Genomic DNA, 18,220 nt, shown 5'->3' on the forward strand with positions numbered 1-18,220 from the left:
TCCTCTCATGAGTGTATAGTGGAGTTTGCCAGAGGCTACAAGGCATATTATGATGTCATCACCCTGACAACTAATGGAATATGTGCTTGTAAGTTCTTGTGTTTTAATATTTTGTCAGTTTTATTTTTAAATTATATTAATAGGCAAAAGCTCTTTGGGACCCTCGATAACTTTTAAGAGTGTAAAGAGGCCTGCAGGCCAATTTGAGATCCGGCAACCGAGGAAAACATCAGTTCCACCCAATTCTGCAGCTCCCAGCTAGGCAGCATTCTGGCTGACCTGGAGCCTTCCTCCAAATTGCTCTCTCTGTATGGGACACCCGTTCTCTCCCTTCACTTGGCTAACTGCTCAGTCTCAGCTTAGATGTCACTTTCTCAGGGATGCTTTCTGGGACATTCTCTGATTTCCCCTGGACGAGTTCAGTGGCCCTGCTATGAGCTCACCCAGCACTTAACGCACTACATTGTGACTGCCTGTGCTCTGATCTTTTGTTTTCCTTTGGCGAGGGCTGGTTTTGTCATTGTTCTAACTGTGACACAGTAGAATCTAGCAGGCATTCAGTAAGCACTTGCTGAACATGTAAAACAATCAAGGAAGGAAGGAAAGAAGACAGGCCTATCTTGCAATCTTACCTAGGGGGACTTAGCTACTAAAAATATTAGTTTTCATTATTAAACAGGTTCATTAAAATTAATCATAATAGCCGGGCTCGGTGGCTCAGCCTGTACTCCTGCGTCTTTGGGAGGCTGAGGTGAGTGGATTGCCTGAGCCCGCGGGTTCGAGACCCGCCTGGGAAGCGAGACCTCATCTCTACAATAAATCAAAAACTCAGCCAGGCGTGGTAGCGCACGCCTGTAATTCCGGCTACTTGGAAGGCTGAGGTGGAAGAATCGCCGGAGCCCAGCAGGTTGATGCAATCCAGTCTGGGCGATGGAGTGAGACTCCAACTCAAAAAAAAAAAAAAAAAAAAAATTTAATCATAATAATAAGAATAACAACTATCTATATATCTTGTTATGTACCAAGCATTATTCTAAGCACTTTAAATGGATTAATTAGTTTAGTCTTCATAAAATCCCTATGTGAAATATGCTACTATTATCCTCATTTCAAAACTAAAGACACAGATGTGCCAGTGTGAGGAATGGAGCTAAGATTCACACCCAGGCAGTCTGGCTGCAGAGTCCCATGCCTTTTTGATCGCTCTACAAACTGCCAGTCATGTCAGCAGTGTAGACCTCAGGCTTATAACATATATGGAGACCTCAAGGCCATCTCTCCACCCTGCTCAAGAACCAGGAACATCATCTGACATTTAACCCCTCCAGACCCACCCCCGAGTGACTACAGCAGTCATGTGAACAGAAGAGTTCATCAGCACTTCCTGTCCCCCACTTAGGGTATAAACAGGGCAGTTCAGTAAGAAGTCAGTTTCTTTTTTATTTGTTGTACATCAGTTTTTTTCTAGAAGAAATGTTAGGTTAAAAACAAACATATATTGACTCAAAATAAAAAGGTTTCCCAGTAGCACAGAGAAAACAGGAGAGAAAAGTTTGATATTTCCATGTTCTGTGGTGTTGAGCAACAAGGTCAACTCTCCCTGTGCTTCTTCTTGGGTTAACATCTCAAGGAATGCTCATCATTTCATCCTGAACAGGGAATGGCCCAGTATGTTCTGCAGGCATACTTAATGAAAAAGACAATACTTTATCTGGTTCTATGAGGTAAGTTCGAATGGGAAAGTATGCTGTAGATAACACAGGATTTATTTTTATTTTATTTTAGAAGAGGGGTGCATGTGAAGACTTGTTATTTGTTATATAGGTATATTGCGTGATGGTGAGGTGTGGGCATCTAATAAGCTCCCCCTCCCCCTCCCCGTGGTGAGCATCATGGGTAGCTCTGCATCCCTTATCCCCCCTCCCTCCCACCTTAGCACTGCCAAGTGTCTGTTGTTCCCATCCTTGTGCCCATGTGTGACCATGGAAAACAGGATTTAATGCAAAAGATAATCTGACAGAATCCCAGTGTAATACTGTCTTCATGTTTGGGACAAAAAAAGCATACCTAGGAGATGCCTGATCTTTCAGTAGTAGAAAATATTCACAGAGAAAGTTAAAAATCTGGGTATCAAGCCAGGCACAGTGTTTCAGGCCTGTAATCGCAGCACTTTGGGAGGCGGAGGTGAGAGGATTGCCAGAGCCCATGAATTTGAGACCAGTCTGGGCAACTTGGCGAGATCCTGTCTCTACAATAATCAAAAAATTAGCCAGGCGTGGTTCTAGTTACTTGAAAGGTTGAGGCAGAAGAATCACCTGAGCCCAGCAGATTGAGGCTGTGGTGGCCATGAGTGTGCCTGGGCGACAGAGTGAGACTCTGATTCAAAAAAAAAAAAGTCTGTGTATAAAATCTTTACCTGCTAACAGTATATGAAAAACCAAAGTCCATCTTATGGTGTCTGACAGATGTCACAGAAAGTACCTTTCCTTACCTGGAGAAGTGTCCCATGAATGTGGTTTTGCCGGAAACACTGGCCAGTGCGATTGGGGAGTGTAGCCAACAGAGCTCGGATGGTATTAGGAATGTGATCTACCATCACAAATGGGACCAAGGCACGAGCTGCCATTTCACGGGAGCGGTAGACAGGCGAGTGACCACATCTGGGAAGAAATAAAAACACAAGACCATTCAATACTCATCTTCTCATCTGTGTCTCTTCATATGCTGATATTATATGCTGCTTGGGCTGGAATATTCAAGGGGGGGGACAGGAGCTGTTCCTGATTCCAAATGATGTTCTTAACACTTCCTTTATGCTAAATGATGGTTTTCACTTCATTTTTTAATTTTTTGAGTCAGAGTCTCACTCTATTGCCCAGGCTGGAGCACAGTGACATGCTCCCGGCCACTGCAGCCTCGACCTGCTGGGCTCTGGCGATCCTTCCGCCTCAGCCTTCTGAGTAGCCGGAATTACAGGCATGTGCTACCACACCCGGCTGATCTTTTGATTTATTATAGAGATGAGGTCTCACCAAGTTGCCCAGGTGGGTCTCGAACCCATGGGCTCAGGCAATCCACTCACCTCAGCCTCCCAAAGCACGGGATTACAGGCTGAGCCACCGAGCCCGGATCAGAAATCGTTTTAACCAGGGACAGTCAAGGGTGGGATGCTCGAGGTACAGGTAGATGTATCTGGTTGATGCAGGGATTCATGAGCAACAGTGGAAGCTAGGGTTGAGGACTGGGTCAGGCCATGCCTGGGAGTGCCACAGATGCATACCACACAGTCTGAACTTGGTGTTAAGAGAACAAGAGACAGACCTTCAAGTCACCAAATCCTTGCCTCTGGGCTGACTCACACCGAAAGAGCTGGAATAAAAGCCAGTTCTTAAATAGCGAAAGTCCTGAACAAGGGATATTTTGAGATTCTGCAAGTCATTGCAAAGGCAGGCCGTCTAAGGGCTCTTGACTTTGTAAACACTCAGAACCCAAGAGGCCACAACCATTTTGTTGAAACTGTGCAGATATAGGGTTGATTGTTTGAGAAGAAAGTCCAATATGGTAAGTCTTAGCTTATTCTTCACTCGAACACTCAAGACTTCACGATCTTTCATCCAATTAAAAACATAACTCAATTTACAGAAACATCTTAGATACCAAGATGGGAAGATCAGTGATGGGAAGATCAGAAGATGATAGACTTCATAGGGAAAAGAGATGGCCTCTTGACTTTTTTCAAAATTAGCCAGTATTCCAAGATGAAATTACTGGTGAGGACCAGGCCATGAGGACCATGCTGGTTTACTAGGTTGAGGAACAGACCCTACAACTGAAATGTTTCCAACGCCCCAGAGGTATCACCAACATTTCTCTTCATATGACAATAAAACTACAGACACAATTTCTGTACAAATAGAATAATCGGAGCAGAATTTCTTTTCTTTTTTTTTTTTTTTGAGTTGGAGTTTCACTCTGTTGCCCAGACTGGAGCGCAGTGGCCACTCCTGGATACCGCAGCCTCGACCTGCTGGGGCTCCAGCAATCCTTCCGCCTCAGCCTTCCAAGTAGCTGGAATTACAGGCGTGTGTGACCACGCCCGGCTAATTTTTTGATTTATTGTAGAGAAGAGGTCTCACCAAGTTGCCCAGGCGGGTCTTGAACCCACGGGCTCAGGCAATCCACTCACCTCAGTCTCCCAAAGCGCGGGATTACAGGCTGAGCCACCGAGCCCGGCTAAATAATTGTTTGGGTTTTTTTTTGAGTTGGAGTCTCACTCCGTCGCCCAGACTGGAGTTCAGTGGCCGCTCCCAGCCACCGCAGCCTCAACCTGCTGGGGCTCTGGCGATCCTTCCGCCTCAGTCTTCCAAGTAGCTGGAACTACAGGCGCGCGCTACCACGCTCGGCTAATTTTTTAATTTATTGTAGAGAAGAGGTCTCACCAAGTTGCCCAGGTGGGTCTCGAACCCGCGGGCTCAGGCAATCCACTCACCTCAGCCTCCCAAAGTGCTGGGATTATAGGCTGAGCCACCGAGCCCGGCTTGGAGCAGAATTTCATCATGGGGTGGTGTGGAAGAAGAGGTAGGAAGAGAGAAGAAAGAGGTATGGGGAAAGTAAAAACATCGTGGTGCCTTCCCTGCCAAAGATGGTTGGGTCTGTCAGGTATGTCCATCGACACAGTTTCAAGATGAAGAGTCACCTCACATCATCTGCTGGAAGACACTGAGGGCTACAGTTATAGAAGGTAACCACAGAGTTTCCACACTCCCCCATTTTCTTATTCTGGTTAAATGATTAAGTGTTCAATCTGCAACTGGCTAATACACTAAAATGTCTGCTTTGGTTTATGGGGGACCGTGGGGGGTGGGGGGGGAAACTTCATTTGACAAAGAAAAAATACTCTGAAAATGCTTTGAGATTTAATTAACAAATGACCTCACTCACTACAGCACAGCCGTTTGCTGGAAGCTTCCCGGTCTGACTGTCCCCTACCCCTCCAACACACGCACTATGTGTTACAGGGTGTTTTATGTTACCGAAAGGGCTCTTGTATATAAATGTTTCTTTTCAAATACAAATAACTTTGACATAGTTACAGATGTTTAGTTTCCAATCAGCAGTAACTGTACACTAAAGAGCGCCCCTCCTTTTGCTCCTGACTTTTTGTAAATGATGATTTCCCAAAGGAATCTGGCATCCATACAGAAGAAAGGATGGAAAGTGGGAAAAGTGCCAGAATGTTCTGCCTTCGGATACCCTGTGTTAGGGTACTTTTCAAAAGCACACAACCAGGTTAAAAAGCAAAACAAAACCTCTCTTCAAAAAGGTAATGCAGTTGCCAAAAAATGAGAAGCCAGTTTTTAAAGAAACATTTAATTAACATTCATTGTATCATACATTATAAAACATTCATTTATTTATAATCATTATAAATGATTAAGCATTATTTCAAACTCCTTTCTATCATAAATTGTTTAAAAGGAGGGATAGATTATATTCAATTTATGCAAACATATAAACACTAAGCAAAAAAAAAAACCTTCCAGGTTACTGTTTTTTCTACTACTAAGGACAGGGAAGAATTCTGATGAGAAAATTTAGAATCGAGTGGCTGTAAGGACAGAAAATTAGAACACCTTGGTTTTCATTTTGCTTTGGGCACTGAGTTTTGTGAGTCTCTGAATATTAGTCCAGTTGAAAGTGGGGGGAAATCAATTCTACCCTGATGTTTTGTCCAAGAGAACACGCCAAGAAAAAAGGACACTGGAAATACAAAGTTTTTACAGTACACTATGCCTGGGTCTAGTACAGTACCTAGCGTCTTCAAGAATTGCAGGTCTTTAAGTGGCCCCGAGGAGAGAATTAAGACCCTGGGGTGAATTCTGTGTTGTTGTAGAAAGGTAAAACACCATGATGATGACAGGAAGACACAGAAGTTTTTCTTCTGGCCTCCATTAAAAGAGATGAGGAAGGGTCCCGAGTCCTTTTGAAAGAGGCAGGAACAGCCTCTGTCTCTGTAAGTTTCAATTTCTTCTAAAAAATAAAACAAACACATGGAGGGTCTGGAAGGTCACTTGTACTTCCAACAATCCTTGCAAATCATGTCCCCAACAGCCCTAGCTGTGCTCTAGGCGATACAAGTGTCTGTGAACCTCATGCCCCCTCACTCCCATGAAACCCTTCTATACTCATTTTAGTTACTTATGTATTGACTGTCTACTGTGTCCCTGGCACTGTGTGACACAAGATATGATACATTTGTCTTAGGGACACTTGCAATCCGCAACTGCATAGCCTCTGGCAGTTTAGAAAATGCCGGGCGCAGTAACTCAAGCCTATAATCCCAGCACTTTGGGAGGCAGAGGCCGGAGGACTGCCTGAGCTCAGGGTTCGAGACCAGCCTGGGCAACTTGGCGAGACCTTGTCTCTATAATAAATCAAAAAATAAGCCGGGTGTGGTAGCGCACACCTATAGTTCCAGCAATTTGGAAAGCTGAGGCGGAAGGATCGCCGGAGCCCAGCAGGTCGAGAGGCGAGTGTGCCACTGCAGTGGCACTGCAGCCTGGGCAACCAGGTAAAACTCTGACTCAAAAAAAAAATAAAAAGAAAATACCTACACACCTGTGATCTCTATACAACATTCCTGTTAGCATAAGAGGACATTATAAACACTAATTAACAGATGAAAAACAAAATGAAGCTTGGAGAGGCTAAGCTGCCCCTCCAGGCAAAGCAGCAGGCCAGACCATGACCCTCAGTGACCCTCAGCACAGGACAGAGCTCCAGGGGCCCCGACCTGTAGCTCACACCTGGAAACTGAGGGAGCAGACACAAATCTCCCAGCTAATAAAAACACAAACTTTAGTTTACAAGTATGTGGAAAATCTCTGAGTGAGTGGCGGTTGTGTTGCTGTTTTAAACATTTTTAGGATCATGAAAACATTTCAGAATCCAATGCTAATTAGAACTCTCTCATAAGAGAGACAGATTTATGAACATAAACACACAATTTCCCCTATAGCTTCAGGAGGCTCACCACACACCCCCAGAACTCTCGGGGCAGTGTTTCCCAAACACAGGTCAAGAATCTCCAGTGGCTCCCCTGCACACAACGAGTGCCCATGCAGTGTGGGTGTCAGGCCTCCCCAAGGGATACAGTCAGAGGGAACCAGAACACTGCTAACGGGAACCACAGCTCAGAAGGGATATATATCCTGCTGGTCACAAAGTGGTGGCACCCATGGGGACATCTCAGGTGGAGGGTGGCAGAGGAAAAAGGGAGTGAGAAGGAGAGGTGAAATGACCTTCACTGAGGGCAACATACACCCTTGGACTTGATATTTCAGGAGCCTGAAAGAGTTCAGAATGCAGCATTCTGAGCAAAAAGGGGTCACTCTGTTGAAATCAACCCCTTCTACAGTGTGGGGGCTGAACAAAATTTTCTAGCTACTTCCCTTTTACAGTTAGCCTTGGAATCTGCTCATTTTCTTAGCAGGTTACATAGGTAAATGGCTGGACACCAAAACTCTCGGCCCACCCACACCTGTGCCCAGCACAGGCATACACTGGGTCAGGAACCAGGGTCGGTGGCTTAGCCTGTAATCCCAGCACTTTGAGAGGCTGAGGTGAGCGGATTGCCTGAGCCCGCGGGTTCGAGAACCATCTGGGCAACTTGGCGAGACCTCATCTCTACAATAAATCAAAAATTAGCCGGGCATGGTAGTGTGTCCTATAGTTCCAGCTACTTGGAAGGCTGAGGCGGAAGGATCGCCGGAGCCCAGCAGGTCGAGGCTGCAGTGGCCAGGAGCAGCCACTGCACTCTAGTCTGGGCGACAGAGAGATTCCAACTCAAAAAAAAAAAAAAGAAAAAAAGAAAAAAACCACTGCCTGGGCCACTAGGAGCCTATGGTCCAGTGGAGAATACAGAAAAATCAGCCAGTGCTTGTCAGGGACACAAGAAGTTAACATATGCTGTCATGGGTGGGACACCCAGAGAGGAGAGTGGGTGATCTAGGAAATCATGCCTGGCTGGGCCTGAGTGAGGTCAGGCAGAGAACACCTGGGTTTGCTTCCCCAGGCCTGCACCTTTCCCTACATGAACCCAACTAGCCCCGCAATGTGCCCAGACAAAAGGAGGGTGCTGAGGTTGACTAGGTGACCACTGAGTGCCAGGACGGCCTATGTGCCTTGAACACACTATTTTATGTACAACATTCATCTTTATTCCAAGGTCAGAATCATTATCTCTATTTTTTTGATGAGGAAAGTAAGATTTCCCAACAGACCTTGGGCCATAAAACAAGCATAAAGCCTGCATTTTAATTAGGGTCTGTCCACCTGCAAAATCCAGTCTTTCTAAGACCTTACAATGAAGTTGCCTCAAAATCCCCAGAGCCTTGGGAAAGTCTGTGTTTCCAAGCGTTCAACCCAATACACTGAGGTATGAGTGACTTACAGAACCAACCAGGGTCTACTTGGTAGAGCGTGAAGCAGAACAATGAGATGATGCTGATAACAACTAGCACTTGCTGAGAACTTATTAAAGACCAGGTTTTGAATGTGGCACATGTCATTTAAATTTAAAAAGTCAGAGTGGCTGAGAGAAACTCTGCAGGCAATGCGAGGGAGGGATTTTGAACTGGATGTACGCTAAATCTCAGAAGCTTTGGGTGAATCCTCTATTTCAAAGGATCCTGTCTTCAAAGTCTCAGAATGGTTTCAGGATGCAGCCAATGCCCCCTTCCACTCTTCCTCATTAATATAATTAACATCCCTCCTCCCAGTTCCCTCTATTTCCAGATCCAGTCCTGATCCTCGCTTTTCAGGTCAGGCTGTACCATGTACCAAACAGGGGCCCCTAAACCTCTATCGATGAAGAAAAGGACCAGTCACTTGCTCTAGATGTCCCTGCTCAACAGGGGATTAGCATCTTGGGACCTAGGCTGAGTTCAAACAAGCCATGTCTGAAGGACCCCCCCCCCCACACACCCACACCAAATGTCTCACTAAATTTACTCAAGAATGCCCCGCCATTATGGTCTGTCTGTGACCTAGCAATCTGTCCGCTCTTGGGAAACAGTCATCTACTGACAATCACCCAAGTTGAGACAACCCTGCCTTAGAGGGACTCTCTGAAGGTTGGGTGAGATGCAGTAGATGAAACCCAGGTTATCCTATTTACAAAAAAATCTTTCCAAGGCCAAGTGTGGTGGCTTATGCCTGTAATCCTAGCACTTGGGGGATCAAGTCTGGGCAACATAGTGAGACTCTGGTTTGTCAAGCCAGTTCATCATCTAGAATAATGTGCTTTCCCCTTGGCCCCTTAAGAACTCCTCTGAACTCCTCTATGGCATTGCCTTTTTGGGGCCTCTTCCGGGCCCTCCTCTGATCAGCATCTGTCCCTCCCAGCCCCTTGCCTGTTGCAGCTCCTAGTTAGCTCTGGCCCAGCAGGCAGTGCAGTGCAGCTAGGCCTCCCCCTACTACATTCCCCCACTGCAGCCCTCGGGGCTAGACAGAAATGGCCTTGAAAGTAGAAACAGGTTCATCCCAGAGACACGGGGCAGGAGTTAAGAACATGTTCTGGAATCCTGCAGAGCAGACCTAAGTTGAAACCCAAGACCTGGCATTGACTAGCATGTGACCTGAGAAAAGTAAGCAAACCTCCTGAGTTTCTACTGTCTGTAAAATGGGGAAGAGTACTTGTTTCATAAGGCTATTGTGAAGCTTACATGCGATAATGCATGTGAAACATGATGCCTACTAGACAGGTAGGAGGGATAATCCGAAACCTGAAGCCTTTATGCACATATACAAACTCTGTTTTTCTTCAGTGTTCTCTGTCTTAACAACTGGCTGAAGACACAGAGCCTTGCCTATAACAGATAGGCTCCCAGCGCTCGAAGGCCCACCTGCTGTGCCCACTTTCCCTACACACACTTCCCTACAGCTGAAAAGGAGAGGAGGCTGAGTGTCTCGAGGGCCTGTCTGCTGTAATGTGAGGCTCCTGCCTTCATTCTCCAAATCCAGGCCCACGTCTTTTTTCCATCCACGCTAGTGCTATCACACTCAAGATTCCATTTTCCGTTTTGCTGCATGTGGCTCACAGTTTCAAATCTTGCCCTGAGGAAAACATGTGCATGTGTGGTGGGTATGTGTGTAAGCATAAAAGAGAGAAATCACTAAAAATAAAATAAAATAAAAAGTGAATTTGAAAAAGAAGACATTTCTGAGTGTTCAGTATGTTTCTCTACACATGTGGCACTCTTGAAGCCCCTCCCCACATTCTCAGGTGAGTTCAGATGGTCAAGGTTGCCAGACCATCTACCTGTCCTTCCTGTACCAATTTCAATTCATCAAAGTCCTGCCACCACCACCTGGACTACTTGCTCCTTTTCCTGCAACTGAAACCGCCAGCACTTAAAAGCTGCATTGACTGTAATCTTGCCCTCTGCACAGCTCATGGTCTTCTTTACTCAAATATATTTCTTGGAAGAGAAACAATGGGTTCAGGTCTTTTGAAGTTTGATTTATAAAAATCCTTGGTTTGAATAGTGAGGGGGAAATAAGAGCTGGAGATGGTAGCTAAGCTAAAAATTGCACAGTCCCAAAAAAGGGTAACTGCAGGTAGAATACTCAGTTTAAATGTGGCTCAAAGCAGTAACTGCTTTTTGCAAATTAATTCTCTCTCTCTCTTTTTTTTTTTGAGTCAACATCTCACTCTGTCACCCAGGCTGGAGTGCAGTGGAACATTCATGGCTACAGCAGTCTCGACCTGCTGGGCTCAGGAGATCCTTCCGCCTTAGTCTTCCAAGTAGCTGGAACTACAGGCGCGTGCCACCACGCCCAGCTAATCTTTTTATTTATTGTAGAGATGAGGTCTCCCCCAGTTGCCCAGGCAGGCCTCGAATCCATGGGCTCAGGCAATCCTCTCACCTTGACCTCCCAAAGTGCTTGGATTATGGGAGTGAGCCACTATGCCTGGCCTATAAATTAATAATCAACATGTTAAAACCACTTTGAAGGTATTTGCATAAGGAAATGCTGACACTAATAAGCCATAGCACAGCATCTGAAAACTACCATGTGTGACCACCTGGGACAAGCCCCACCAAAGAGGCTAAGCCTTGGAAGATGTGCACTTTGAGGTCACCTCCATGTGACCTCCCTGGGACTGAGGCTTAGCCAGGCTGACAGCTGGTAATTTTCCTCATCACCTGTACAGCCCTCGACTTGCCCCTGCAAGAACTGGGCACAGCACTCAGCTACCTCATGCGGCAAAAACAGAGTCATGGATAAAATGGCTGCCTGCATTCATTCAACTCCATTCCTTTCAGTGCTAGGAAATAAGGCGAGGGAATTTCCAACAGGGAGGGGTGAAGGTATACAATGTGGCAGTTACTTTAATAAGCTCCTTGAACAATGTGCTGTCGTTATTCAGAACTACAAATATTTCTTAAATAAATGAAAAGATGCAAGATTTCTGAATGCTAATTTCTTGTTACCTGCTGATACCACAACATAGAGTATGAAAATTATATTTCATCTGAAATTTCATTTAAATCTTTCATCATGTTTTGTCTAGACAACAACCAATACAATCTGAAACTAAATTTTTCAGATTCCAGCCAAATGTTTTAGACAGCTGGGAAGGAGATTTTTCACTGGAGTACTGAATAGTGGTATATACCCAAATAACAATTTTTCCCTGACTCCGGGAAAAGACTTTACAGCAACATACATGCAAAGACATCAGAAGCCCTAGAAATGAACACGGAAGCATTAATTTCAGTCTTTATCCAAAATAAAATGGAGTGTTATAAAGTGACAAAACAAAGCATAAAGCTTTCCTAAGCAAATAAACATAACCACTAGATTCAGTTGGAAATGTTGGCATAACCTTCACTCCCAGTCGTCTGTGGGTTTTACTCCCACACTGAATCAACGAGCGGCACTCTGGCCAAGTGATCTCCTCCCACAGCAGCGGGAAACGCATTCCAGACGGACCCTAGGGGTTCTCAGGCTGGATGAGCTGCAACAAGGCAGGAGATGAGGGCCGGAGCTTGTGCAGACTGAGTAGGAAGGCTGCATGTGCCTCTAGATCCAAGACCCTCACAGTGTTTCTGCTCTGGTGCCACCAAGGACCAAGAGATGCGCGCCTGCGGGCAGCCACCACCTCTAAGGGGTGAACACACGACCCAGCACCATGTCTTCTGTCCTTGCAGGTACTGGATGGGGCTGAGAAGCCGGTCCTAAACAGGCTGAGCCTTCTTCTGGTGCTGGTCACTGGTCAAGGGCCAAGTTCTCAAAGTGATTTAATACAGTTGAAACTCACCCTCATTAAACTTTAGAGCAAGTGGCTCCATATTTACAGTGAGTAAGTTTGCAGTTCACAAACACAAGACAGGGTGGTCACTTTAAGAATCTACACAAGGTCAGGCTTGGTAGCTCAGCCTGTAATACCAGCACTTTGGGAGGCCAAAGTGAATGAATTGCCTGAGCCCAAGGGTTTGAGACCAGCCTGGGCAACCTGGCGAGACCTCATGTCTACAATAAATAAAAAATTAGCCAGGAGTGGTAGCACGCACCTGTAGTTATGAGCATGCCACTGCACTCCAGCCTGGGCGATGGAGTGAGATTCCAATGCAAAAAAAAAAAAAAAAGAAACTACACAAAGATATAGAAAGAGTTTATCCTCCTTTAAAAACAACAACAACATCAACAACAAAAACCCTACTATATATTTGGGGGGAGGACTTAGAAAGGAATGTTTTTGTTCCCATAAAAATTGTTTTCTTAAAAACAAAAACTTTCAAATGTCCCAGAACATATGATAGCTCTCTACTGTCATGTTAAAAACACACTTCTCATTCTGGCATTCCAAGTGCCCTAACCTTAGTCTGAGACTGGCTGGACAAATCATAGGGGTGAGAAAACTTTTCTTTGATCAATTGTACTTAACTTTTCAGGTGGTTATTTATTTCTGAAATGATAGTAAACTTTTGTAAAATCTAAGCATCCAATGAGTCAAGTGAGTGTGCAACAAACTGATAATTTAAAAATAAGCACTTTCAAATATGAATAATTTTATCAACTTCTCTTTGGACAAGAATCTGCTACCTTTCTGAAAAATCCTGATACCCAAGCTAAAACCCAGGGAAGGGAAGGCAGGAAAATTTACTGAGTGTCTGCTAGATGTCAAGCAGTGTGCTAGCTATTTTTCAATATTTTCTTTCATTTTTAGTATTCAGATAAACCCTTTGAAGAAGTCTATAACATATGAAAATAATGGGTTTTTACTCTAGATTGCCTTGTGGGAACGAGAATGATGAGTTACAAACAAAATATAAGTACAACCAAATAAAGTGCCTGTGTCAATTTCTTTGTGTTGTAATAATGAATGTGGAACCCTTTATAAGGAATTTATCCCACTAATTCCAATGGTTAGAACTCATGCTTGCAAATTGCATTCACAATGAATTGGTGGCATAAATATGTTCCTATTGCTCTAACTAGTGTTTAAATGAAGCCTAAGGCTTCCTAATGTATCTTTAAGGAAGGTACACTAGTAAGGTACATTATGTAGCTTGCCTGTGGCCACATTGTTAGATACTAATGTTTTAATTTGAGGATGCCAAATTAAATGTCACCAGGACCTTGATGCAAGTCATCCACCACACGATACTCATCAACCAACAGTATATGAAGAACACCATATCATACTGGAACAGGTTCCACAAAGGCTGTGGCAGTGTCCCCTGCTGTCCTATATCAAAACTGACCCCCAGACGGGCTCGGTGGCTCAGCCTGTGATCCCGTGCCTTTGGGAGGCTGAGGTGAGTGGATTGCCTGAGCCCGCGGGTTCGAGACCCGCCTGGGCAGCGAGACCTCATCTCTACAATAAATCAAAAAATCAGCCAGGCGTGGTAGCGCATGCCTGTAATTCCGGCTACTTGGAAGGCTGAGGTGGAAGGATCGCCGGAGCCCAGCAGGTCAAGGCTGCGGTGGCCGGGAGTGGCCACAGCACTCCAGTCTGGGCGACAGAGTGAGACTCCGACTCAAAAAAAAAAAAGAAAAAAAAAAATACTGACCCCCTCAGGTCAAGTCATCCACTGTCAATCAAAGTATAGTATTTATTTAGAGACAAGTTCAAAATGCCCAAGAATTAAAATCTTTAACATTTTTGATGACAAGAAGAGACACGTACAGGTCAGCACATTGACATATTCTTCATGGGCTTATTAGGAAAAAAAAAATACACAGTCATCAGCTTTAAGTGACCATTTTGGTGAAGTGAAACCCACTGTGAAGCAGAAACACTCACATGGCTTCCTTTATGTCTCTTAAGCAAGGCTACTTTTAAAACATCCTCAAATTAAAACATTAGTATCTAACAATGTGGCCACAGGCAAGTTACATAATGTCCTTTCACATCCTCATCTGTAAAAGGATATTAGAATAAGTGATCTTTAAAGTCTCCTTCAATAACAAAATCCTGTAATAGACATTTAAACATCCAGGCAGATAGCTATCATTTTTATTTTAAAATATCTTTATGACCTCTCTTAACTTGTTTCATTGCTTAATCTCATAATAATATTGATGCTGATAATGAAAGCTTTATGTCTAACACTGACCACACTCCATCATTCTACAGTTGGAGCCAATTTTCTCTCATTTAAGCCTCCGTGGAGTTGGAGAACAAATGACCAGTGTTTTCTACTCACAGGAAAACCCTTCATTAACTGTACTGGAATCCTGTCATGAAAGCACCTTCTGAGGACCACAACCACCCAGCTCCTTTCATCACGCAGAGAGAGCCTCTTCTCCAGAATCCACTTAATTACTCTGCATCTACAGAGTTAAATGAATCTTCCCAGTGCCATCAGTTGAAACAATGATTGGTGCTGTTGCTGGATGAGAGAAATTTGAGCATTACTTTTCATTTGATTGCTCTGTAGAGATTGCAATTTGTTTTTGCTAAAGTTAATTAATGCCCCTGGATGACCCTCCTTGTGTTTCATAGCAACACTTTAAGCTAAAATCAGAAAGAATGAATTTTTAAAAACAATAAAGCACATGGAAAGTTTTGAAAAATTCTAAGAAATTACATCTTGAGGGGGAGGCCTGGAAAACAGCACAGAAGAGCAAGGACTATTCAGATGTTAACAACAGACTCATTCCAGGGGAGATGTCTTTTCTTTCTCTTTTTTTTTGAGTTGGAGTCTCACTCTGTCACCCAGACTGGAGTGCAGTGGCCGCTCCCGGCCACCGCAGCCTTAACCTGCTGGGCTCCGGCGATCCTTCTGCTTCAGCCTTCCAAGTAGCTGGAACTCCAGGTGTGTGCTACCACGCCCGGCTACTTTTTGATTTATTGTAGAGATGAGGTCTCACCAAGTTGCCCAGGCGGGTCTCGAACCCATGGGCCCTGGCAATCCACTCACCTCAGCCTACCAAAGGCACGGGATTACAGGCTGAGCCACCGAATCCGGCTTGTCTTTTCTTGAATGAAGACTGCAATTGAGTAAACTGAGGCATATTTCAGCATGCCTACAGTATCCCTAACAGATGGCCACTAATTTTCAAACTCCTCCAGGGCAAGTATGATGTCCTCCTTGGTGCCCCAATGCCCATGTTTTCTCTGTCACATTCAAAAAGTACTTCCTTAAGAATAATTATGCTTTCTTACGGCAACTTGACTTTGTTTTTCTGGTTCTACCTGTCAGGGAAATAAATCAACCTATGCCTAAAAGGCTTGTGTCCAAAATATATTCAGAATAATAAGAAAACCACCTAATAAAAAAATCAGGTCAAAGTTTTGAACAGACATTTCGGCAAAGATATATGAATGGCAAATAGACACATGTAAAGATGCTCAATACCCTGAGTCATTAGTGAAGTTCAAATTTAAAACCCCAGAGAGATGCCACTACATACTCACTAGAAAGGCTAAAGTTAAAAAGACAGCACTCCAGGCTCTGACTAGGATATGAAACAACTGGAATACTCATTCTCTACTGGTAGGAATATACAATGGTACAATCACTCTGGAAAACAATTTGGCAGTTTCTTAAAAAAAACATAAACCTACCATGCAGCCCACCAATTCCACTCCTGTGTTTACATTAGAGAAATGAAAGCAAAAGGTCATGCAAAGACTTGTACGTGAATGTTCCTAAGCAACTCACCTGTGATAGCCAAAACTGCACACAATACAAGTATGCTCAACAAGTGAGCACATAAACAAACTGTGGTATATTTGTACAACAGAATGTCTGGTAATGAAGAGAAACAAACTATATAACAACATGACTGCATCTCAAAATAATTTTGCTGGGTGAAAAAGCCAGACTAAATAGAATGCATGTTGTATGATCCCGCTTATCTAAAATTTTCGGAAATGCAAGTTAATCTAGAGTGACGGAACACAGAGCAGCCATTGCCAGGTGACTGGGGGAGGGAGGGCTGGGAAGGATCCCAAGGGTGATGGATACCGTCACTATCTTGACAGTGATGATGGTTTTATGGGTATATAAACCTATCACATGGTACACATTAAACATGTGCAGTTTATTTTATGTCAATTATACCTCACTAAAGTTGTTTTTAAAGAGTAACCTCTCTATACATCTGGACAGTTAGGTCATATACCCTATCTCATTTCCCTTTTCAGCCTCATCTCCAAAACATCTCAAGCTTCTCTTCTGCAAATTAAACAAGTCCAGCTATTCCTTTAAACTTTTACAATCAGAATTAATTTTTCTTTGTGTTCTCTCAAAACAAACAAACAAAAAACCCCAAACCAATAAACACAAATCCTAAGAATCACATAGGAATTAAAAAACAAAGAACACTTTTTAGCACAATGTTCTGAATCTCCCACGTTCTTATAGACAGGCTCAGAGAGCTCAGGCGACCTGCTTAAGCTCACAAAGGAGGTGAATGGTCAGGTCTATCTCACTCTAGTGCCCGTGCTAGTTGCAAACCAGTGTGCCCTGATGCTAAGATATTTTCACCACCATGGGAATGAATAGTAGTGCATGTTAAAAGAAATTCAATGTTATTAATTTTAAGTACACTTGACAACTCAAACTACTCAACCAAATGATGCCAAATTTGTTGGGCCACCTTTAATAAACTCTTTTGTATTGAGTAGTATGATTTTCCACATGGTTACTAAGGCAAAACAGATCACCTGCCATCTTGATTAGTTTAAACCTGCTTTCTAACGTCTTGAACACCCTTTGAATCTGCTTATTACATAGTAAAAAGGTAATGTTGACTCACACCAGTTCGAATCACCCCAAATTCTGAAAAAAACAGAAGCCAAATCCGTGCACTGATACAATCCAAATGAATGCACAATGGAGACTGCTGTGCAAAGTTTGAAGATGAAACAAAACTGATTACACACACATACCCTGCCACGAATTAAAAATACACTAGTGTTACAAGTATACAATTTCAGCAGTGGTGCTATCTTTGTTCAGAAGCATGGTACATTACTACATAGCTGAAGCCCTCTAGCATTTAATTAGGTTCCTAATTATGGAGAGAATCACATTACCTTCAAGTCCTTCCCTGGATTGTGGCCAAGGCTTAATATATTAATTTCACAGTGATTGTATTTTAAGATGGGGAACATATTAATAAAGAATACTGGTCACATTCTCCAATGTATCCATGTGACAGAAGATTTTAGCTATGGCAGACTTTGAGAGACATTAACTAGGAGAAAATACAGCTAATTCCCACTGCTAAATATAATGGTCAAGAGATATCTTATATGGCATTTTAAGCTTAAGGATCATTCAAAAAGTCTTCACAGAGGTACATACATGAATATAAAAAGAAATAAGAACATCATTAAGTGATATTCTTTATTTCCAATTGAGTTCAATCAATTAACATCAATTCAGTATTGTCTTACTTTCCAGCTTCCCTCCTTGCCTATCAAAATAATAATTATAGCCGGGCTCGGTGGCTCAGCCTATAATCCCGTGCCTTTGGGAGGCTGAGGTGAGTGGATTGCCTGAGCCCGCGGGTTTGAGACCCGCCTGGGCAACTTGGCGAGACCTCATCTCTACAATAAATCAAAAAAATTAGCCGGGTATGGTAGTGCACGCTTGTAATTCCAGCTACTTGGAAGGCTGAGGCGGAAGGATCGCCAGAGCCCAGCAGGTTGAGGCTGCGGTGGCCGGGAGCAGCCACTGCACTCCAGTCTGAA

At 43.7% G+C, this 18,220-nt stretch overlaps 1 protein-coding gene across 4 annotated transcripts in view; it reads right to left on the reverse strand.

Moving 5' to 3' along the window:
- Window positions 1–18,220, reverse strand: part of THADA (THADA, armadillo repeat containing) — a 355,753-nt gene that overhangs the window by 151,801 nt on the left and 185,732 nt on the right. For all 4 annotated transcript variants that reach the window (XM_008069947.2, XM_021718159.1, XM_021718154.1 and 1 more), the window contains exon 29: window positions 2,492–2,660. In XM_008069947.2, the coding sequence (XP_008068138.1) occupies window positions 2,492–2,660 (169 nt within the window). The remainder of the gene's footprint in view (window positions 1–2,491; window positions 2,661–18,220) is intronic.

Source organism: Carlito syrichta, unplaced genomic scaffold (assembly GCF_000164805.1).
Source record: "Carlito syrichta isolate Samal-C Ts95f unplaced genomic scaffold, Tarsius_syrichta-2.0.1 Scaffold111520, whole genome shotgun sequence".
In the NCBI taxonomy this organism is placed as follows: Eukaryota; Metazoa; Chordata; class Mammalia; order Primates; family Tarsiidae; genus Carlito; species Carlito syrichta.